Source organism: Lissotriton vulgaris, chromosome 1_1 (assembly GCF_964263255.1).
Source record: "Lissotriton vulgaris chromosome 1_1, aLisVul1.2, whole genome shotgun sequence".
Lineage (NCBI taxonomy): Eukaryota > Metazoa > Chordata > Amphibia > Caudata > Salamandridae > Lissotriton > Lissotriton vulgaris.
In genome coordinates, this window is record NC_141685.1 from 776626632 (window position 1) to 776650824 (window position 24193).

Here is a 24193-nt window from a genome sequence, read left to right on the forward strand (position 1 = left end):
CCACCCAAGGGAGGAGAACACAGAAATGTCAACCAAAGGGGGTGAAGACACCCGGAGAGCCCAAGCCACCCAACGGAAGCAAGAGCAGAAGGCTCAACCGAAGAGGCAGGAACCCTCGTAGAGGCAAGGCACCCAAAGGGGAACCGAGCCGAAGGCCCAACAGGACAGGCCCTCGCAGAACAGGGAGGAAGGGCGGGTCGTGAAGTAATCTGCAGCTACAATCGTCTCTACCTGATACACCATTACTGAAGCTAAGTAATTGGTACATCTGATAGACACTACTAGCCGCAGATTCCTTAAATGTAGAATAGATTCCCTAGCCATACCCAAAGGGGAGGAGGGACTGCGAGGGCAGCCCCTCCAGCTCAGAGAGGAACACAAAGCCCCAACAGGGGATGCAGCAACCCGGAGGAGCGAAGAAGACCCTGCAGGAGCCAGCAACAGAGAACACTACCCCCCGACGCAGCGAGAGGACCACGGAGCAGGAAGGTGCCTCACAGGAAAAGACGAGAGGAGCAGACGACACAAACCGCGGCCCACTGCAGCGGAGCACACATACCACTACAGTGCACAGCCGGAACCCCGGTAGAGGCCAACCAAGGGGCACAGGGCACCTAGAGCACAAGGCCAGCCAAATTAGAAGAGGCCAAGAAGAGGACCCCGGGGCACAACCAGGGGCATCAACTCACCGGAGCCGACACAAAAGGAAGACCAGAAAGAAGTCAACAGTGCTAAAACAAGCCAGACCAACCATCCCAGCAACAAGACAGACGGGGTCATCATTGGAGAGCCCACCGGGGGCACATCCGAAGGGCACCCGAGATTGAGGCAGAGAAAGAAAGAGAACAAAGGCCGCCCTAGGCAGCATACAGTGACCTCGGGGAACCAAGGAACCCGAGAGGGCAGACAATGCCACACAACGGAGAAAAGGGACTACACAATAGTCAACAAGTACCCCACCTGGGGGTAGGACACGTCCCCAAAGAGTACCAAGGGAAAAAACCTCTTTGGGGAAGAACCCCGAAGCAAAGGAAAAAACCAAAAGGCCCGCAGTGAGCACCGCAGGCGGCTTACCAAGCAGCCACACTTACGAAAAATTTGAAGGGGCAGACCAGCAGCCGAAGGCACAGCTATGACAACCTGACCTCAAAGACCCACTCCAACCGAAATCAGACACATATGCAACCCCGAGGAGTCAAGGGAAAAACAGGAACCAAAACACCACAGGGTCGAAGGGCCGACCAGCAACCAAGCACAGAAGGGCCAACAAGGCAGGCTGCAATCAGAGCCAGACTGAAACAAAGACAGCACCCCAACGGAGCAAGGGATAAACGTCTCCCAAGGAACACACCAGAACCTACCACAGAACTCACGGAAGAGGAGTGTGAGAAGTTGGCCTGGCATATGCTGTCCACTATTCTAGTAGGCACCTTGCACCAGTCCAAATGACCCTTATAGATGGTAGGTTTAAGACCACCTTTCTAGAAAGCTATCCTAGTGGTAGATGTGGAGAGCAGCCTTCATGCTAAGTCTTGAAGGAATGTAAAGTAGCTTGTTTTACCAGTCTAATCTCATGAATGATCAAATGAAAGGAGAACCACACCAGGTATATATAAAAAATAGATGTATTTATTCTAAAAACAATCCTCTAGTCCAGGGGTCTCCAAACCGGTCCTGGAGGGCCGGATCCATTCTAGATTTTTTGGATATCCCCATTGAGATACATGTAGTAATTTTAAAAATCTGGCATGGATCCGGCCCTCCAGGACCGGTTTGGAGACCCCTGCTCTAGTCTCTTTATGAGGCTTGAGGCAAATGTACAATACACTAACTTAATTAGCACACAGTAAATTAGCACAGTATACGTTTTGCCCTAGGGGCCTCACAAACCATAAACTAAGAAAGTGGTATAAGTACCACTTTGAACATAGAGACAAGGCCTAGGGCCTGTAGAACTCATGGGGCAACCAGGAACCACCCAAGGTAAGGGCGCAGGAGACCCACGGGGGACGTGTGCAGTGTCTAAACACAGCCGCAAATCACCATTGACATCTATGGGAAAAGCTGCGGTTAGATTTTTAAAGATTAAGGACACTTCGGAGTAGACTAGGAACAAACCCCTTTAGTACTGGACACTTCGAGAGTCAAGACCCACGGGAGCACCGAAGTACTCGTGTTACCTCACCCAGGGAAACCGGGTGCATAGGAGTCCTTTCGTGTCAACCCCACGAGGTGGGGCGCCGTGGGTCAAGGAGGGGGACCCCATTAAAACAATGTACGTGGATGACACGCAACTTTACTTAATATCTCCTCTCTGGATGACATTAAAACTATGTGTCTCTTTTGCAAACGCAACAATGGTTAGCCCAGAACAATCTGTTGTTGAATACCCTCAAAACTAAATTCCTTCTGATTGCCCCCCCACAGCCACTCTGCACAGGCCCTGGACAGGCTAAATGAACTCACAGCCCTTAACTGCACCCCTCAAGTTGTTAATTCCGCTAAATCGTTAGGCATTACCTTGGACAAATACCTTAATATGCAAGCTCACATCAGTGCCACTATTAGGAGTGCCAACACCCTTAGGAAAATCAAGCCTTTCCTTCCGCCTGAAGACATACAGCCTGCAGTACAATCTCTGGTGATCACAACTTGAATATGGTCTGGTGACCCTTGCGGGGGTCCCTAAAGCGAGCTTGGCCCCGCTCAGAGCCACTCAACGCATCGGCCAGGCTCATCACAGGCTCCAAAAAACACTATCACATTACACTAGACCTTTTGCAGCTTAACTGGCTGTCAAATGAAGCGAAGATTTGTTTTAAAATAGCTTGTTTCATGCCTAAAGCCTAGCATTACAGCACTCCGGCCTATTTGGTGAACAAGCTTGTTATTTCTGGCTCGGGTCGGAACTTATGTACATCCACACTACTCTTGAAACCTCCCAAATTCAAAAAGAAAAGTACGTACAAACGTGCTTTCTCTGGCCTTGCTCCTAGAATTTGAACGCTCTTCCTACTGAGATTAGAGCCAATCCTTCCACTGCCTCTTTCAAGAAACAGGCCAAATGGCTTTTCTTGAGTGATCATTAACTGCATCATCTTGTACTCTTTTTCAAGTCCCCTTGGAGAAAGATTTGACATTTATCCCAACATATCGTTCTCTATTTATTTTAGGTTTGGTTAGTAAATTATTTTACCCTAGGGCTCTTACACAACTATGCTACCTGGGCCCACTACAGATTTGTCATTTATTTTATTATGTTGTGTCTAGTCACTATTGATTGTTTTGCTGAATGGTACAGGAAATCTTATACACTGAGAAATTGAACTAGTGTAGCCCACTACCCGGTCCCTGATCTGGATTGTGTACTCCTTGTTGTTTCAGTGTTGACCTCTAAAGTACTGAGTTTATTCATGCTTCTGTCTCTGGGTACAGCGCTCTGATACCCGCAAGGGTCATGTTTGCGCTTGATAAAACTTCTCAAATAAATAAATCCAAAAGGACCATCCAATCCAGGAAGAGGCATCGCCATCGTCAACAAAAGCTCCTTCCGCCTAACCACCCACTCAGACGAACCAACATCCCACATGGAACACCTCAACTTCTAGATCCAGACCAACCTGTAAACCACCCTCTGCGGCACCCTCGTTTACAGACCACCAGGTCTCCGCGCCATTTTTACCGACGCCATCATCAACCTCATTGCACTTCAGGCCCTCCCATCCACGGACTACATTCTACTCTGAGACCCCAACTTGCACCTGGACAACCAAAACGATCCAAACTCCTCCTCCCTCCTTGAGAACATCACCAACTTAGGACTTAAACAGCTAGTCACCTCTCCCACGCACACTGCAGTACACGCACTCGACCAAGTCTTTGCAGGAAACAGCAGCTCCTACAGCAACACCACTGAACTCCTCTGGACCGAAAACCACTACCCCCACTTCTCTCTCAACAAACCCACCGCACACCAGTACACCCACCATTTACTCCGCAGAAGTTGGAACTGAGTCACAGAAGATCAACTTACCACCTACCTCAATGAAAGATCACCACTGAGGTCCTCAGACGTCAATACCATAGCACGCAACCTCCACCAACACCCTTGACCCACCCCTCAAGAAAGCCACTGGCAAACACTTCAAGAAAAGAAGCAGATTCACGCCTGCGCTTTAAGAGTCCAGACTCAACTGTAGACTGCTCTAGACGACATGGAGGAACAAAAACCACCACCTCATCAAAACCACAAGGAAGTAGGCCCTCCAAGACAGAATCATCAACGCACACCATAGCAAAGAACTCTTTAGCATCAAGGAGTTCACCAAAACCCAACAGCGAGGCCACAGACGTCCCATCCTCCCAAGACCTCTGCAACAGACTCCGCACCTTTTTCGACCAAAAGATCAAAACAATCTATGACAACTTCGACACCCAGGACCACTCCACCGTGCCAGCAACCACCACAACCGATGTCTACTGCCCGACCGACCGACTGAGCAGTGGTTTCCCACTCACCGCGGATGATACCATAAAAACCATGAAAAGCATCTACTCTGAAACACCTTCGGACCCCTGCCCACACCACATCTTCAACAGGGCTGCCTCCACCATCGCATCGAGCTATGGCGAACCTTCAACTGCTCCCTCTAGAACGCAATCTTCCCAAAAACTGGAAACAAGCAGAGATCAACTCCCCCTCCTGAAGAAACCCTCCGTAGACCAGTCGGACCTCAAGAACGTCAGGCCCTGCTCCCCTTCCCAGCCTAAGTCATCAAAAAAGCCATCAACGCCCAGCTCGCCGAATATCAATCAATCATAGCACCGAGACTGCCCTCCTCGCCGCCACAGACTACATCTGCTCCCTTCTCGACCAGGGCGAAACCGCAGCCCTCATCCTACTGAACCTCTCGGCAGCCTTCAACACGGTCTCCCACCGCACCCTAGAAACATAACTCTGCGACACTTGTTTTGGAGACAAGGCACTCAATGAGATCCTCTCCTTCCTCACTGGCAGAGCACAACGGGTTAGACTCTCACTGTACCTCTTGAAACCAACAGAGATCAGCTGCGGAGTCTCCGCCCTCACCCCCACTCGCCTCAACATCTACATGTCCCACCTCACAGCCATAGTCCGGAACCACGGGATCAGTCTCCTACGCCAACGACACCCTGCTGATGCTCTCCCTCAAAGAACCTACTGTTGCCAGGAACAACTTCTACAAAGGAATGAAAGCGGATGCTGCCTGGATGAAGGACAGTTGCCTGAAGCTCAACTCTGACAAGACAGAAATCCTCAGCCTGAGAGCCTCCCACTCCACTTGGAACGACTCCTGGTGGCCCTCTGCTCTGGGAAGTTCCCCAACCCACACGCACAAAATCTCAGCATCATACTGGGCTCCTCACTCACAACGGACTGCAGGATAAACACGGTCTCCTCGGCCTGCTTAAACACACAGTCTGCTTTGAAAGACCTTCAGATGGATCCACACTTAATCCGGAAAGACAATCGCCCATGCCTTCAGCAGCAGCAGGCTCGACTACGACAACTATCTCTACGCCGGCGTTACACAAAAACTCCTCAAACGACTCCAGAATGTCCAGAACGCCACAGCAAGACTGATCCTCATCATCCCCTAATGCAGCCACATCACTTAACACATCCACGACCTCCAGAGGCTCCCATTCAACAGAGAAATAACCTTCAAGCTCCTCACCCAGGCATACAAGGCCCTTCACAACGCCAGACCCACATACCTGAATCACTGCCTCACATTCCACATACCCAACAGACACTTCCACAGCACTCAACCTTCCCTGGCTAACATCCCACGAATCCGCAAAATAAAAACTAGAGAAATGTCATTCTCCTACTTCGCCTCCAAGTCATGGAACACCCTGCCCATCCACCTCAGGAAATCACCTTAACTGACTGAATTCAGGAAGGACCTCAAGACCTGGCTCCTTGGATTAACTCAGTACTTAGTCTGATACGATGTGCCCCCCCCCCCCACCTCGAGACCCTCACGGGTGAGAAGCCAAGCTTTACAAACCCTGATTGACTGATTAGGCTAGTTCAACCCCTAAGGTGGGCTACCGGATATGAACATGAAAACTAGAGTTCCACCATCCTTATTTTTAGTGGAATTGGGCTCAGTGAATCTGGGTTATGCCCACCCTCCAGAGAAAATGGTCACATAGGGGGTGTAGCCCCCTTAAAGGTAAGTAGCCCATTGGCTACTACCCGTCACTCCAATTAACACACCTAAATTGAGTATTTAGGTGGCCCCCTGATGCCAGGTAATTGGATTCAATGGATAAGAGGACAAAGAAGAGCCATGAAAAAATCAAGAACTGAAGACTGCTGTGAACTTTTAGCGTCAAAACCGGTCTTCCTTGCACCAGTCCCGACAATTGTGACAAGTGACCTGTTCTGCAGCTGAGCAGCTGCAAAAAACCCAGGTAGATTGTCATTCCTACGCAAAATGCCAGCAATCTCCCTTGGAGCAGAGGAGCTACTCCCCTGCAGTCCGCAGGCACCTAATAAGCTAAGTCTGGTTCATCATGTTGGTGCTCCCCGGCCAGCCAGACACACCTGCCACCCACGAAGATGCACCTGTGCTTCTGAAGGTCAGATCCATCCCCACACCGAGTGAGAGGACACCAGGACCAACTGGAGCCCGACATCATCAATACCCAAGGTACTGGACCGCTTGTACCAACCAAGGTCTGTTCAAGTCCAGTCGGGACTTGAACCGCACAGAGAATGAGCAGTCATCAAGGGACGTCCGCACCGCTGAGGCACACTTCCAGAATGACCCAACTGTCCTGATTTTTGTAACCTCACCGGCAAAACCGACAACTGCGAGGGCCTTTAACTCACAGACCCCAATCAACTTATCTACCCTGCATCCGAGCACCCTGGGTGCCCGAGAACCGAATAAGAAGCCTTGCTCCCAGGACCCTAGTGACCCCCGAGCCCCCTGTTGAGAGCTTCCGGACTTGTCCACCTCAAAAGCCTGGTTTTAGGTGCCCGTCCCTTCTCTCCAACCGCATAGCACGCAAAGCTACCAACCTGACCACCATCTCTGCACCCAGATACCCCAAGGTAATGATCAACTGCTGGTGGTACTTTGGACCTTGGCCCCCCTACGATCCTAAGTCCAGAAGGAGATCCCCCCCCCCCCCTTCCCCAGAAACTGACCATCAATAACTGTATGCCATGTATGCTTTTTTTCCCCTATAGGTAAGCATTGCTGCATAAAGACACATTTAAGGGAACATTTTACTTAACCGTAAAAATTTAAATGTAAAAAAAGTACTTAGTGGATAACGAAGTTCTTGATATCAAAATTTATATAAAAATGTGAAGTATTTTTCAAACTTGGACTCTGATTTATTCTTGAGTGAGCCTCTCTTAGTGCTTCTGTGGGTCTAACAGATGCTTAGCACTACCCTCCGATAGGACTAAACTGTTCGTCCACACTACCACAAAAGAGAGCATATAGTGTTATCATTTTTGCCTCTGTAAATCAGTAAGGGTTGCTTTGACTCTCTGCAGTGTTATCTTGTTTTGGTACACTATATAGAGAACCAGCTTCCTATAACAACCATGACCTACCTCTGGTGCCAGGACCGTCTTTATGGCTCCTTTGGCCAAAATAGCCTGCTCTTCCTGTTGAAAGAGGGAGTGATTATCATCCATCAGCTGTTCTGAGGATGTTGGTAGGTTTGGCGTGGTTTAAAAAAATGCTAAAGCCTAACTCGGCACTGCACAGTTTTACTAACGGTCTCAGGGTTCATGAGGGCACATATACTGCGCAACTTTGAGTCGTTGTCAGAGCCCAGACAGCACAGATACACCTCATGCAGGTCAGAGATAAAAATCTATTTTCTGCAGTCGCGGCATGGTTTGAAACTTGTACTTTTAGGTGCGGACCTCGTTCCTTAGCACACGAACTCATTTTTAGAAGTGTCAGGAAACATGAAATTCGGTGCAGAGCTCCATGTCAGGGCGCTACAGAGCCACTGCAGAGCCAGGCAGCACAACGTAACATCCGGGAGAAATGCAGATGAAGTTTTTCAAATCAGTTTAGTCACCTGGGGAGCATTCTAAGATGAGGAACGAACAGTTATAAGAAGCCCTCAGAAACACCTTTATTCTGACTGGGAAGCTTACATTTAAAACCATGCATGCCTCTGTATTTGATAACATTTTAATGAGTGCTATTTGATGGTACTCACCTTATCGTTCTGTACCTTGAGCTCTTCATACTGAGTTTTGTATCTGCGACCTATTTTTTTGACCTGCGTAATGGTCTTGATCTTCTCCTGTATGTCGGTCACTTTGGCTTCGAGCTCCCGCTGAACCTGCTCTTTTTCCGTTTTCACTTTTGTCAGCTCTTCCCTCAGACTGAGAACTTGACTCTGACTCGTGTTCAGTGAGGCATTGGACCTAGATGAAAAAATAAATTGTAGAAACCCATGACTGTAGGAAGGATGTTCAACTCCTTCCTTATAAATAAGTCCAGGGGAATTACGGATTTGTGTTCGAAACATGTTACATAACAAACCACTTCTGACAGACCACAGTATTTGTTGTATAGTTTGAAAATTACACTTTATTATGAACAAACATCTTGCATATCACATCAAATCGAATAAAAATGTGAAGATCATTCTAATGCTATTTTTCTGAATTAAAAAAAAATATATGATCTGGACATTCTGTAAAATAAACAGAAACATATCTGCACCCCAGCTATCTCAAAGAGTAGGTTTTGTGAATTTAACTTCGGTTGTCTGTGTTCTAGGTCAACTTTTTGCCTGCAATTAATACAACTTACTAACATCTACATAGGTGAGATTAGCACAGATTTTTGTGAAAGTCGCTAAAAGAATCTGAAATGTACCACATCAGCAGTAAAGCAAACAAAAAAGATGAATGCTATAGAATGTTCACACACAACATGCCACTCAAATGTAATGTAAAAATAAAACAAAAAAACTTGCTTGAAGCACAGGATCTGAAAAATATCAAAGATTTCCACCACACATTAATTTCTAGTATGAAGATAGGCATTCTCACCTTGCAATGTCAGCCTTTAACTTGCCAGTTTCTTCGGTCAGCTGCTGTATGCGTTTCACATTCACCTCCTTATCTGAAAGTAGTTTGCGGTACTCTTCCTGATCAGAATCTTTCTGCTGCGTCAGCAGATGCTGAAAAATATATAAAAGATGTTTATTTTAAGAAAAGTAAACTCAATTTTTTTTTACTCTAAGAGACACTGGAAGCTAGACTCTAAGAACTGAAACATCTCTCACCCACTAAGGTGCACCAAGAAGGTGAAGTAAGCCCTAAAGAACAAGTTACTTACCTTCGGTAACGATATATCTGTAAGAAACATTAGTTAGTGTTAGATTCCTTACCTTAGAATATCCCCAGGCGTCAGTCTGGATCCGGAAACTTTTGCGTAGCAGTACCCCTGCGCGTCTGCAGGCGTCGTCTGCAGGCGTCCCCTGCGGCTCCGCGTCCGTCGTCGGCGTCGTGCGCCGTGATGACGTCGCTGGAGTATATAGACGCCGCCTCCGCGCGCTGACGTCAGTTCTTTGCACACAGCTTTTCCGCGCCAGGAGACGCAGAGCCATGAGAGAACCAACACTGGTGCCATGTAAAACTAGGGCCCTGAAAGGGATGTCCTTAACCCTAGGTATCAGTTCGCAGAACGGGGAGGATGGGTGGGTTCGGTAAGGAATCTAACACTAACTAATGTTTCTTACAGATATATCGTTACCGAAGGTAAGTAACTTGTTCATCTGAAAGAAACACGTTAGTGTTAGATTCCTTACCTTAGAATACATACCCCAGCAATACCAACCCCGGTGGCGGGTCTGCGAACCAATACAAAACTACACCAGAAAGTCCTGGAGGACAGAACGGCCAAAGAAGCCATCCCTCCGGACTTGACTGTCCAGGCAGTAGTGCCTCGCAAAGGTGTGCAGCGAGGCCCACGTAGCCGCTTGGCAAATGTCCTGCAAGGGGACTCCCCGGCCCAGGGCAGTAGTAGCCGCCGTGGCCCGAGTGGAATGGGCCCTCAGCCCAACAGGAGGCTCCTTCCGAGCCAAAGAGTAGCACGCTTTGATGCAGAGGACGACCCATCGAGAGATGGTTCGTTTACAAACCGCCCGTCCCTTCTTCGCACCCACGTAGCCAACAAACAGTTGGTCATCCACCCGGAACTGGCGAGTGCGATCCATGTAAAAGGAAAGCGCACGTTTTGGGTCCAGACGATGGAGCCGCTCTTCATCCTTTGAAGGATGCGGAGGCGGGAAGAAGGAAGGGAGGGTGATGGACTGCCCGATGTGAAAGGCCGAAACAACCTTGGGCAGGAAAGAAGGTCTAGTCCTCAGAACCACCTTGTCAGGATGAATGGACAGGAAAGGAGGTTGGACAGAAAGAGCCTGGAGCTCACTCACCCTCCTGGCAGAGGTGATGGCAACCAGGAAAGCCGTCTTTAAAGTCAGGAGACGGAGAGGGCAAGAATGAAGGGGCTCAAAGGGAGCACACATCAGGAAAGTCAGAATCAGGTTCAAATCCCACTGAGGCATCACAAACGGGACAGGTGGAAACATGTGAGTGATGCCTTTCAAGAATCGAGTTACAATCGGGGATTTGAACAAAGAAGGCTGATCAGGAAGCCTCAAAAAGGCTGAAAGGGCAGAAAGGTAGCCCTTGATAGTGCCCAGAGCAGAGCCCTGCTGGGCAAGAGAAAGAAGAAACAGAAGAACCTCCGAAAGAGGGGCAGAAAGAGGATCCACAGCCTTTGCTGTGCACCATGCCACAAATCTGTTCCACCGACAGGCGTATACCGACTTAGTGGAGGGACGCCTGGCTGCCAGAATAACATCACAGACTTCAGGAGGCAAGTCAAATGGCCTCAACTGCCGCCGCTCAATCTCCAAGCATGGAGGTGGAGACTGGACAGGTTCGGGTGGAGGACCGTCCCCTGATGCTGCGACAGAAGGTCCTCCTGAAGGGGCAGGCGGATCGGGGGACCGACTGACATGCTGAGTAGCTCGGGATACCAGTACCTTCGAGCCCAGTCCGGAGCCACAAGGATAACTTGGGCCCAGTCGCGCCTGATCTTCTTCAGCACTCTGGGCAGAAGTGGCATAGGCGGAAAGGCGTATAACAGACCGCAACTCCACTCGCGCCGAAAGGCGTCGCCGTGCGAGTGCCGTCTTGGAAACTCCAACGCGCAGAACTGATGACATTGCGCGTTCTCTTCTGTGGCGAATAGATCTAACCAAGGCTCTCCCCATTGCAGAAAGATGCCTTGCGCCACGTCCGAGTTCAGACGCCATTCGTGATCCATCGAGCACCGACAGCTGAGTTCGTCCGCCCTGGCGTTCAGAGAACCTGCCAGGTGTTGAACCGTCAGAGTCACGCCCTGACGTTCCAGCCATTGCCAGAGGCGCAGAGCCTCCTGGCAAAGGGTCCACGACCCCACTCCGCCCTGTTTGTTGCAGTACCACATGGCGGTGGTGTTGTCGGTGAACACCTGCACTACACTCCCGTTGACAAAGGGGAGGAATGCCTTCAGTGCCAGACGAATCGCCCGCAGCTCCAACAGATTGATATGGAGCCGGGACTCCGCCGGAGACCAGATGCCTCTGATCTCTGCCTCTCCCAAGTGGCCACCCCAGCCCTGGAGGGACGCGTCCGTCACGACAACGTGCTCCGGTTGGGGAAGGGAGAGGGACTTGCCCCTGACCCAATCGCGGTCCGTAAGCCACCACTGCAGTTGTCTCGCAGTGCCCTCCGAGATCAAGACGTGGTCGGACAAGTTGCCCTGATGCTGGGCCCACCGAAACTTCAGGTCCCACTGCAGAGCCCGCATCCGCCACCTGGCGTGATGCACCAGAAGGATGCAGGAAGCCATCAGTCCCAGCAGCCGCAGCGTCAACCTGACCGAGACTCGGGACAGCGGCTGAAAGATGGGAATCAAAGCCTGAATATCCCGAACCCGCCGTTCCGGGGGATAAACCCAAAACTGCGCCGAGTCCAGAACCGCTCCGATGAAAAGGAGCTTTTGAGAGGGACACAGGTGTGATTTCGGCACATTGATGGAGAACCCCAGGTCGTGCAAGAGGTCTGCCGTCATCTGAAGGTGGTGGACGACTGTTCGGGGCGAGCCCGCCTTCAACAACCAATCGTCTAGGTAGGGAAAGACTGAAACCCCCAACCTGCGCAGATGGGCTGCGACCACCGCCATCACCTTTGTGAACACCCGTGGGGCGCTGGTAAGGCCGAAGGGGAGCACGATAAACTGAAAGTGCTCCAGGCCTACCGTGAACCGCAGGTAACGCCGGTGGGCCGGCAGGACGGGAATGTGAAAATAGGCGTCCTGCAAGTCCAACGCTACCATCCAGTCTTGTGGGTCTAGAGCAGCCAAGACCTGAGCTAACGTCAACATCTTGAACTTCTCCTTCCGGAGGAAGCCGTTGACGTTCCTTAGATCCAAGATAGGACGTAGGCCCCCCTTGTCCTTCTTGGGCACCAGAAAGTAGTGGGAATAGCAACCACGCCCTACTTCTGGCCCAGGAACGCGCTCGATGGCCCCCTTGGCCAAGAGGGCCGTAACTTCCTCCTGCCGAAGTGTCAAGTGGTCCCCCGACACACGGTGGTTCTGCGGTGGCATGGCTGGAGGAGAGGTCTCGAAGGGGAGGGAGTAGCCCCTTCGGACGATTTGCAGCACCCACCTGTCCGAAGTGATCGTGCGCCAGTGAGCGTGGTGATGGCGAACCCTGCCACCCACTGGCGTCACATGGGGCCGAAAGCACGGACTAGGAGGATTTTGGGGTAGATGCTGCGGGGGAAGGTGTGGTCTGACCCCGCCGTTGTCCCCGACCGCCACCACGGCGGTTTCCACGGCCGCCACCGCGTTGGAAGGATTGTTGCGGCGCGTGGCTGGCAGCACGTGTGGGGGCGCCCCTTCCTTGGCCACGAAAGGGACGAAACGAACCAGTTTGCTGACGCTGGGTCGAGAGACCCAAGGACTTGGCCGTGACCCTGGAGTCCTTGAAGCGTTCCAGCGCGTGGTCCGCCTTGTCACCGAACAGGTGACAGCCATCAAACGGCATGTCCATCAATGTATTCTGGACATCAGCCGAAAAATTGGCGGATCTCAGCCAGGCGTGGCGACGAATCGCCACCGTCGTTGACATAGCTCTGCCCAGCGAGTCGGTCGTATCAAGACCACACCGTATTGAATATTTCGCTGCATCCCGGCCCTCAGCCACAGCTTGACCGAGTTTTGCCCGCACCTCCATGGGGCATTCTGGCAGCAGTTCCGCGACCGTATCCCACACAGAGTGGGTGTAGCGGCCCAAGAGGCAAGCGGTGTTGCAAGACCGCAGGCCCAAACTAATGGACGAGAAGACCTTTTTGCCAAACTGGTCATACCTCTTGGATTCCCGGTCGGGCGGGGCCGACGGGAATGCGGACTGGGAGGTCGAGGCCTGGATCACCAGACTCTCAGGAGTGGGGTGGGTAGACAGGTACTTGGGGTCGTCCGGACAAGGACGGTGGCGCCTGGCCACGTTCCGATCAACAGGCGCACCTGAAGCGGGCCTGGACCACGTGCCCAACAGAACGTCTGACAAGGCTTCATTAAACGGCAGCAGTGGCTCCTGTGGGCATGACTGCGGTTTGAAGACCTCGGTGAGGATGTTAGGCCTCACGGCCGCGACGGGGAGCTCAAGGTGTAAGGCCTTGGCAGCCCTCATCAGCACCACAGAATAGGCAGCTCCCTCCACCGATGCCACGGAAGGAGGAGAGATCAAACCAGGGTTAGGAGAGTCGTCCAAACCACTGGCATCCCCCAAGTCACCTGTCCAGTCCGGGTCATACTGGCACTCGCGTGACAGAGGGTCCTCGGACCCCTCCCAACCTTCACCGTACTCCTCATCCTCTCCGTATTCGGAGTCAACGATGAAGACCGGCTCCTCGGGGTTCATGGGCCCCATCGGCGCCGGGACCGGCGTCGAGCGACGCCCGTCCGGCGCCGCGTCCGGCGTCGGAGAAGGTAAGGGGACGGCGCCGCCCGGAGCCGGCGCCGGAACCCCACCGCCGGCCGGAGCCGGCACTGGAGAACCGGCGCCGCGCGGGGGCGGCGTCGGGGGTAACCCCGATGGCAACGGCGCCGGGGAGGCCGGAAGACCAGCCGGCGCCGATCCCGAAGGCCCTTGCGGCGCCGGGGTCGGAGCCGTCGGCGGCGCCGGGGCCGGAGCACCCGACGGCGCCGAGGCAGGGACACCCGAACCGCCAGGGCCCCCAGACGGTAGCACTGGGCCCGAAGGCACCGTAGGCCCCGTCGGAGAAGCGAGCGCCCTCATGGCCATGAGGAACGCCTCGATCTCCTCAGGCGTCGCGCCATGCCCAGGGACCGGAGGGTATGAGGCAGGCCGCGCCGGCGACTCTCGCGGAGCCGCGGGGTTGGGGTCACCCGAGCCCCCGGCCGCGTCGGGGGGGAGTCGGGGGTACGATGACGACGCCCCGACTTATTGTGCTTCCTACCTGACGAGTGGTGTCGACTTCCGGAACGCTCGGCGCAGCTCTGCGACCGCTCCCTCGAATGCTCTCTCGACCTCCGGCCGGACCGGGACCGCTCCCGGTCCCGACGTGGGGCCGACACCCGGAGCTCCAGTAGCTTGCGGGACCGCTCCCGCCTAGCCTTGTTGGTGAGGGCCCGGCAGTCGACACAGGAGTCCACGTCGTGGTCGGGGCCCAGACACCGGAGACAGAGGCGGTGATGGTCCGTGACCGACATCGTGCGCTCACAGTCATCACAGTGCTTGAACCCAGGCATCCTATCAGGCACAATAAGAGAAAAAACAATCGAAAAACTTGGTCAAAGACCGGAGTACTGCTCTTCAGATCTGCGTCCACTGGCGCGGAAAAAAGAAGAACTGACGTCAGCGCGCGGAGGCGGCGTCTATATACTCCAGCGACGTCATCACGGCGCACGACGCCGACGACGGACGCGGAGCCGCAGGGGACGCCTGCAGACGACACCTACCGACGCGCAGGGGTACTGCTACGCAAAAGTTTCCGGATCCAGACTGACGCCTGGGGATATTCTAAGGTAAGGAATCTAACACTAACGTGTTTCTTTCAGATGTCAATATTCAAGCTGCTGCATTATTCATATTACTCTGCTATGAAACAGTCCCAACATGAACCGAAAGGGGATGGTAAAAAAACACAAAAGTCACCAAGCTTTTGACACCAAGCTTTTGAACACCGATAAATAAGTAGGGGACAAAGCCCGATTATGATCAAGGTTTCAAGCACCTAAAAAATTGGCAATAGGAGGTGCAATTTCGGTACTACAGCTTGACAGCCCCTGAGCTCAAACGAAGAGAAACTAGATGCACCAATACCCCTTGGTGTGCTCCAACCCTTCAACATAATCCACCATAGCTGCGTTTGAATGCGCTCCAATCGCCTGAAAATTACCCCCACACCCCAATAGTTTGAATGCACTCCTTACTCAACAGGAATTAAATGAATTAAAAAGTGGTCTTTAAATTGACAAAAGCCATGTTAAAGGTGAAAAGAGTAAATACGTCCATGCAGAGACCTAAGCGCATTGAGTAACAAACATCCTAAAAGCCTCTTCAGAACCACGTTTGTGTGTAGAGTGAAATGAGCAACCAACAGTAAGATTAGTCTTATAAACAGCATGAACCAATCTGTTCTTTTTTGAGAAAAGGGAAATATGACAACATTTCTACATGAAAGCAAAGGAGCTCAGATATCCACCTCCATAACATTTTGTATAGAAGAGGAAGCCTTAAAAAGATCAATGGGGCCATGTCTAGTACAGGGGCATTTCTAATAGATCTAACCACCCCGCCCCCAGCTACAAGCACTATAAACAAAATGCTGCTAACTGCTACAGAAATTGAAATGCAACAAACCACACGGCAGGAGCAGACTGAAATGGACTTGGATCACTTTTCTTTTAAGGGTTAGGTCAAAGAAGAAAGTAAACCAATAGGTAAGGCAGCAAGTAGGCAAAGAGATCTGCTGTGTCAGTTTAAGGAAGTGGATTATGTGGTGTGGTGTGGCTGTAAGACCTAAAAATGTAATCAGGTCAGAATCTATATCGGGTCCAAATAGGCTTCTTTAAAAAATAATTTAGCTCAGTCATGGGTAGCTGTGCATGGAGCAGTCAGGCATAGTCAAATGAACAAGTGTAAAACATTTAGAAGTACTAAAATGGGTGGTTAAGAAACAAAACACTAAAAATCGAACACCAGATTATCAGAATAGAGTGTAATTTTCTCTTGAATTAGGTACCAAAACAGCAAAAATATATTGAGGGGAACTGGAAATTTGATTTTTTTAAATGTAAGGAAATTTTATTAAGTTTAATAAATCTTTATAATCTGCGTTGCAGTGCCTAAGCCAATGGGGTAGTATGACTGTCAATCCTCTTTGGAATCGCCACAACAGGTTGCGAGCCAATTACAATTACGGGGACTACTAAAGTCCAGAGAGACAGGTTACCAGCAGTCAGAGTCCTCACAAAAGATTTTACTGGGATCGAGATTCCAGCTCCAAAAAACAAAAAAAGGCGGTACTGCTGCTGGGTACGCAGGATGCTGAGAAGATGCTAAGAATGCTGAAGATGCTAGAGCTGTGGAAGAGGTGCGGTGATTGGGCAACTCCAGGCTCCAAGAACTTCAAAGGTTGTCTTTGGCCTTAGGAATCCATATCCCACAATATCCTAGTAAAGTCAAACACCGGTCCAGTTGCCACAGGTCGACTGGTCTCTAGTTACAGCAGTCTTCAGCGGTTGTCCACAGATAAGAGTCTCTTGCTGGAGGACCAAGCTCTACTTAGATGGCCATGAGTCCCATGGACTTGGGAACACATCGGGCGGGTCAGAATTGTTTCCCAGCTGGCATATCAACATCCAGTTGATCCAGGGCCGTTGGGCTCTCACAAGTGCAGGCTTCCTTCAGCTTTTGTGCCCCTGGTGCTGAACAGGGGGCTAGCCACCTAGCCATTGTAATCACTTCTGTCCTGGCACAAGTGGATCCTTCGTCCACAATGGGCCACAGCAGGGTCAGTCCTCTTTGAGAGTCCTTCCGGTTAAGCAGGTGCAATCCAGTATTTGGTGCTGCTTCCTTGTTGTGAGGAAATAGAAATTTTACGTGGCTAGTGTGTCCCCTACATGCACCCTATGTATGTATATATACCCCATGTATGTCCATGTCACCATGTAATTCCCTTCTCATGCCTGTAATAATAATGCCTCTGCATTTCCGTCCAATGTTAGCATGTCAGTTACCAGGCCCTCCATGAAAGAAACGTTAATTCTGCACTGAGGCCTATATTGCCAATGCCTTTACATGGTGCACGTTTAAAAGTCGAGATGAACTTGTTTTTGTGGCTCAGCCGAGCCAGGACCCGAATTCAGGCTCCATGCCTCCTGATACTCTGAAAGCTGCAGTTTAGCTATGTATCCCTGACCTCTCACATATTTCCTGCTCAGCCGAGAGGTGCCCAGCCTGGCCTGCCAAGACAGTATTTTGCCTACAGTTATCTGCTCTGCTCTACAGAAACACATTCCTGCTTAATGAAAAGGGTAAACATATTCCGCCTGCAGAAGATAGGGCCTAGCCTTTCTGTCTCCATTCAAGTGATTTAGAGAACTCGTTTCCATAGAAGACCCATGGCCCACACGCAATGCACGAAGAAATATATGCACACACTAGCATTTAGTGATGAGCGACCTTTACTCGAGCGACCTTTTACTTCAGACAATACATCCTCCGAGCTCAAGATATCAGATAATACCAGAGGTGCAGGTCGTCCTGACATTCAAGACTCCTCTACTAGCACGAAAGTCAGCTCCCCCCCCCAGCTTTACCCAGTTACACGTCAATTCTACGTCATGACCAAGTTTGCGCGCACAAGTAGGGTAAAGGTTCCTGCTGACCATGCAGACCCCCTCCATGTATCCACCCACCTATGACACACCTATGACTCATCAAGTGAACACCCACGTGTACACCTTCTTACACGCCCATGTGCTCTTAGCTCTCTCTTTCACTTGCTCCGCCTGGAGCGCTCCGCCTTCTCTATGCAAGTTAATGTACGTTTTAACTATATATTATGTGTTCTGTGAATAAAGATTCAGATGACGATCCTTCCTGATCCCTAGTGGAGATGGAACCCGATTCTCCTTTAACTCGAGTTACTGAATAAACTCTGAATCGGACACCACGGACTCTGCCTCTCATTATATGCATGATCCTTGTTAATGTATAGAAACTCCGACAGGGTAATTATTTTATTTATCACATAATCTGGCGCCCGAACAGGGACCAGTCCCCTTCCCCACGCGCCGGCGATGTAGGTCAAGCCCCCTGCCCCCTTCTACAGCCGTGACGGACTTCAAGTGTACACGACAGCGGGATTTCCTGCCTACTCCCTCAGGCACACGGAGGAGACGGAGACTGCGACCAGGCATCCACACGAGGCGGTGAGGATTGCGGACCATCCCAACCAGAGCCCAAGCCGAGAGAGCAAGGTCCGAGGTATCCCGAGGCCCACCTGTTCCGAGGCGCATGCGCAGCAATAGCCGCAGCAGTAGCAGCAGCAGTATCGAGTTTCCGAGGCCTTCAAGTTCTGCTTCCCGGTGAGTACCGTTATTGGGAACGCATAGAGACGGGTTCATTTATTTGAGCCCGGTAAAGACGTGTCTGGGTACACAGACACGCTAAAGACGTGTCTGGGTACACAGACACGCTAAAGACGTGTCCCCTTCAGTGGGCACGGTAAAGATGTGTCTCTTTATGAGACCGGTATGGTTGTGCTGTTTTGCAGTACATAAAGTAAACAGTTTTTCTCCTATGTACTAGTTAGGATGTATCTGTTTTAATGTATTAATGTTGTTGCATGAATGGTTGTTTTCAGTCTATTCTTGTGTATATTGTGTTTTCGTTAAAGTTAAGTTCCAACATGCCACTGTTTTCGAAATTACGTCAGATAGGGACCAGGAAAGGGATACTCGAAGAGTCAGTTCCCGTCCCGCCTAAAAACACACCTGGTCATTTTATGTACCAGAAACATGGGCTAGATCCCATACTGTTTTTAGACTTATGGGTAGATTACACGAAGGATCTAGAAGAGAAGTATAGATGGCCTGCCTCAGGAACATGGGATGCTGAATGCATCATGAAAGTAGAGGAAGCACTATGGAAAAAGAAAGCTAGACAGTCCCAGAAAGATGCCATTGAGTTATGGCGTAAAGAAGCGCATAGGAGAACAGAAAAAGAATTCCACAAAGCAGAGAGAAGTAAAGAGACAGCAGAAAAAGCCAGAGAAAAAGAACTAAAGGAAGAGGGGGAACGGGTCAAGGCAGAACAAGCAGATCGAGAAAGAAATGCCCTCATCAAAGGCATGTATCCCGTCCTCGCTGGAGGACTAGCTAAAGTGACCCCCTCAGAAGTACCTAGTAATTTGCCGCCACCACTGATCCTGACTAAAGTACATAGGCATAGACAGACAGAAGCTGAGGCTTTTCTTTCTTCCTATCTAGCGGAGCCTGCTCCGGATTATGTTAATGTAGTTCTCCCTGCTCCCGTCCCCCCAGTCAACAATCCTTTTCTCCCTCCGCCCCCAACACAGGATCAGCTTACACTACTGCAGTCCACGGTGAACGTGAAAGACGACTTAGGCCAAGGGGCAGTGGGAGGGGGGCCCACAAACTCGCCACGAACACCGCCAACAAACAGAGCACTGCAAGAGTTAGGACTACAACGAACACCACAAACGACAGCATCACCCTATAAGCCTAATGTAACGATTTCACATTGTATATATGATCCAGTTCCAGGTGTGGGTCCAATGCTCATGTACTCACTACGACTAAGACGCGCTGTAGAGTATCTGATCACATTACCAGGCATGAAGGAAAAATTAGACAAAATATACGATTTCATTAGAACGGGGGAGGGACCCGAGAGTATAGAAGAGGCCATGGAACAAAGAAAGGTAGAGGTTAAGAATATACTTTTACGTTTTTTGATTAACTGTCTGATCAGGGAACAAGACCAGCCAGACAAAGGAGTAACTAGAGGTATGACTGATTAGAGTGACAACATAGCTGCCGGTAAACATGATACAGTGGGGGAGACAGAATGCATGTACAGGAAAATCCGGAAAGAGATTCTAAACTTACACAGGAAAGAGTCTGACGAGAAAGAGGATTCAGCATCAGACGATGATGAGCACGTAACAGAGGAAATGGGTAAAATAAATTATGTAGGCAGAGCACGACCGTTTGACAGGCCCATATGTCTCGACTACCGCAAAAAGGGACCTCCTATAAAAGAAAGGTATTCTCTCGAAAATCTATTCCAAGCTACCGAGAACGCACTGAAAAGACGAGTAGAGTGCGATAGACCCCACACCGTACATGAACAGGAATTAGCACGATCAGCCGTTCAATGGGTGTCTAATGCTAACATATATAATGGTGACGTAGTGGCTCAGACTTTTTTGAGCCTTCCACAGAACGAACAGCGGTTGGCTGGTATTTACATGGTTCAACATCTGATCACGTTGTACGAGAGTCAATGTGCTGATCCCGGTCCCTTGTATAAATTACTGGATGATATATTACTAGATAGATGGATAGGCCTAGGTACCGATTTAATTAATGTCATTCTAGACCAACGACATAGGTACTTTACTTTTCTGACCACGTGCATGATTCCTGCCCCACACTACGACATAAAGGGTTTCCATATAGACAGACAGAACCCCCTACGAGAGGTACATCCCGTTAAAAATGAAAACAATGAGCTTCAACGAGTATATGTTTACACACCCTTGACGAAAATAGAAATACTGGAACTGAAAATGATGCTGCCCTGCCATAAGGACCCAGGGGGGTTCCACCGTGAATTAAAGGATATTCTCCGTATAGGGGATTACACATACGCTGATATCATTAAATTATTGAAGGTACTGTTACCAGCTGGTATTTACGAAAAGCTTAAAGAGAAAGACTGGGAGGTGGGAGAGAAAAAGATAAATTGGACAGAATTGGAAGTAGAGGATAAAGGACGGCTCCCTGGTGTTGGTCTTGGGGAAAAAGCTAAAGCACTACCTGAACTCTTGATACAGGTCCTGCCGAGATTATTGATTACTAAAAAGGAAGATTGAGATGCTATTTCAGCCTGTAAACAGAAACCAGACGAAGACACCAGTGATTTTTATTCCAGATTCAAGAAATGTTTTTCTATTAATAGTGGCCTTAAGCCAAGTAGTGAATCATATCCACACCTTTTTGTGAGCAAGTTAGTAGAAAATTCCTTACCTCCGATAAAGAATAGAGTACTGAAGGTTGAGAGTACCTGGCAAGCAAATAGCCCTTCCCAAATGTTACAAATGTTACAATACCACCAGAACAGAATTAGAGAGGAACAGGAACATGAAAAGAGACGCATGAAAGATACGAAAATGAAAGTGCTAGTTGCACAATCAGTACCAGCTGATGGGAATAAAAAGGGCACGCCACCTGTTAAAGGGAACTGTAATTATTGCAAGCAACCAGGTCACTACGTAAATGAATGTGCTGTCCTGAAACACAATATAGCCACAGGCAAGACAAAAGAAAGACCGCGTCTTCCCAGACAGAATAGCACCCCACAGAACACGCAACAGACAGTAGCTCTACCCCAACCAATAGCTGCCACACAACAAGTCACGCAACAAATGTACCAGTACGCACAGTCAGACTATCCAGAATATCAACAGTACTCATGAAATAGCCTAGAGAGGGAGGTTGGCTTGCCCCTTATTGAAGTTCCTGTAGATCAAGAAGGTCCTTATGTACATAGTCGTGTATTGGGAAAAGACAGAAGATTTTTGATTGACACAGGGGCGAGCAGAACTACCATCAGTCATGACGAGGTTCCAGGGGCACCCCTCTCAGGCTCACAGAATATTTCCCTGGGATTTTCAGGAAAGCCTATTGTTAACCAAGTGTCAAAGCCAGTTTCCCTAGGAGTTGGTCCATTGTCCCGTACCACAGACTTGTTACTTACTAAGTCATGTCCAGAAAATTTGCTTGGTATAAAGACATTGAAAGAACTAGGAGCTGTTATTTGTTGTTCTCCGGAAGGAGTGCGGTTGTTTTTACGTGATTTTAAAGGACATTATGTGTTGAGAGATTTTGATCCCAGACTCCAGAATGTACCACAGCATTTATGGGCACGAGGTCAGACTGATGTAGGTTACATGCACATTACGCCACACCGAGTTACTCTCAAACCAGGAGTAGTACTACCACGAATCCGACAATACAAGTTACCACCTGACGCCGTAGTAGCATTACTGAAAATTGTTGACGAACTCATTGCACAAGGAGTGGTAGTAGAAACTGACTCAAATGTATGTAATTCACCTGTCATCCCTATTCTTAAACGAACAGACCCTAATGCACCACCAGTCTACAGACTAGTGATTGACCTTCGAGAACTGAACAAATGCATAATACCACAATACCCAGTGGTCCCAGACATTTCTTCATTACTGACTGCAATTGATTCCGAGGCAACGTTCTTTACTGTAATTGATCTAAAGAACGCCTTCTTCAGTGTCCCAATACATCCAGAGAGCCAATGCCTCTTCGGATTCTGTTTAAATGGACGCAGCTTCAAATTTACGAGAGCTCCTCAAGGTTTCACAGAAAGTCCTAGTATTTACAGCCAAGCATTGAAAAGACAACTAGACAGTATTCACATGCCTGCCAACACCGCACTGCTCCAATATGTGGACGATATTCTGATCACAGCACGAACAGAAATAGACTGCGAACATGCATCGCTGACAGTCTTATTCTTTCTGGCAGACAAGGGGCACAAAGTGTCCCCTTCGAAGTTGCAATTCTGTGTTGCAATTCTGTGCACAGCAAGTGGTATACCTTGGACACTTGCTGTCCAAGAGGGGTAGACAGCTGACAAGACCGTATTCAGTTAATTGCCAATCTTTCGCAGCCCAAGACACAAAAGGAAGTACGGGCCTTCATTGGTCTCACTTCTTACTGCAGACAATGGATTCCCCAGTATGCATATCTAGCCAAACCACTCATACAGCTGACAACACAGGAGGCAGCGTCTTCGACTGTCCTCCCTTGGACACAGGAACATACACTTGCATTTGAAGAATTGAAAAAAGCTTTATGTCAAGCACCAGTTTTAGCGACTCCTTGTTACAGCAAGCCTTTTACGCTTTTTGTCACTGAACGAGATGGAACAGCATTATCTGTCCTTACACAAGACCAAGAAGGGAAACACAAGCCTTTTGCTTACTTTTCTAGTACATTGGATCCAGTGGCCCAGGCTCTGCCTGCGTGCCTGAAATCAGTTGCAGCAACAGCCCTAGCAATAAGACAGTGATTCCATAGTGTTAGGACACCCCCTGACAGTACAGGTTCCACATTCCGTGGAAGTTCTCTTGAACAGAACACAGACACAACATCTGACTATAGCGAGACTGACAGGATATGAACTGACATTATTCCAGCCACACAGAGATCAGACGATGCAATATTCTGAACCCCGCTACACTCTTGCCCTCAAGCACAGCCGACACTACACCACATGACTGTGTGGAAATAATGAATACAGTGACGAAACCAAGACAAGACCTGACAGACATTGCATTACCAGACCCTGACCTGACACTTTGTGGATGGTTCATGCATGAGAACAAGCACAGGAGAGTTAGTGGCCGCATATGCTGTGACCACTGATACTGAAGTCATAGAGACACAAAGAATAGACACACTGTCAGCACAAGCGGCAGAGCTCATTGCTCTGACACAAGCATGCATCCGAGCCAAGAACTTGAAAGTAAACATATATACAGATTCACAGTACGCTTTCGGAGTCGTTCATGACTTCGGAGTGTTATGGCAGGAGAGAGGTTTCCTGACCTATCATGGGGCCAAAATTCAGCATGGTCCCCTTATTCAGGCTCTGTTAGAAGCTATACACTTGCCTACAGCCATAGCCATCATGAAATGCAAAGCACATACGAAAGTCACTGACACCATTTCCCAGGGTAACTACCTGGCAGATCGAACAGCTAAACTTACAGCCC

The 24193-nt window shown here is 49.6% G+C and overlaps 1 protein-coding gene across 2 annotated transcripts in view; it reads right to left on the reverse strand.

The window, feature by feature from the left end:
* TPR (translocated promoter region, nuclear basket protein) overlaps window positions 1-24193 on the reverse strand; it is a 684526-nt gene that overhangs the window by 354243 nt on the left and 306090 nt on the right. For both annotated transcript variants that reach the window (XM_086956072.1, XM_086956065.1), the window contains exons 30-31: window positions 9089-9219; window positions 8245-8455 (exon numbers count right to left, since the gene is read on the reverse strand). In XM_086956072.1, coding sequence (XP_086812198.1) covers window positions 8245-8455; window positions 9089-9219 — 342 coding nt within the window. The remainder of the gene's footprint in view (window positions 1-8244; window positions 8456-9088; window positions 9220-24193) is intronic.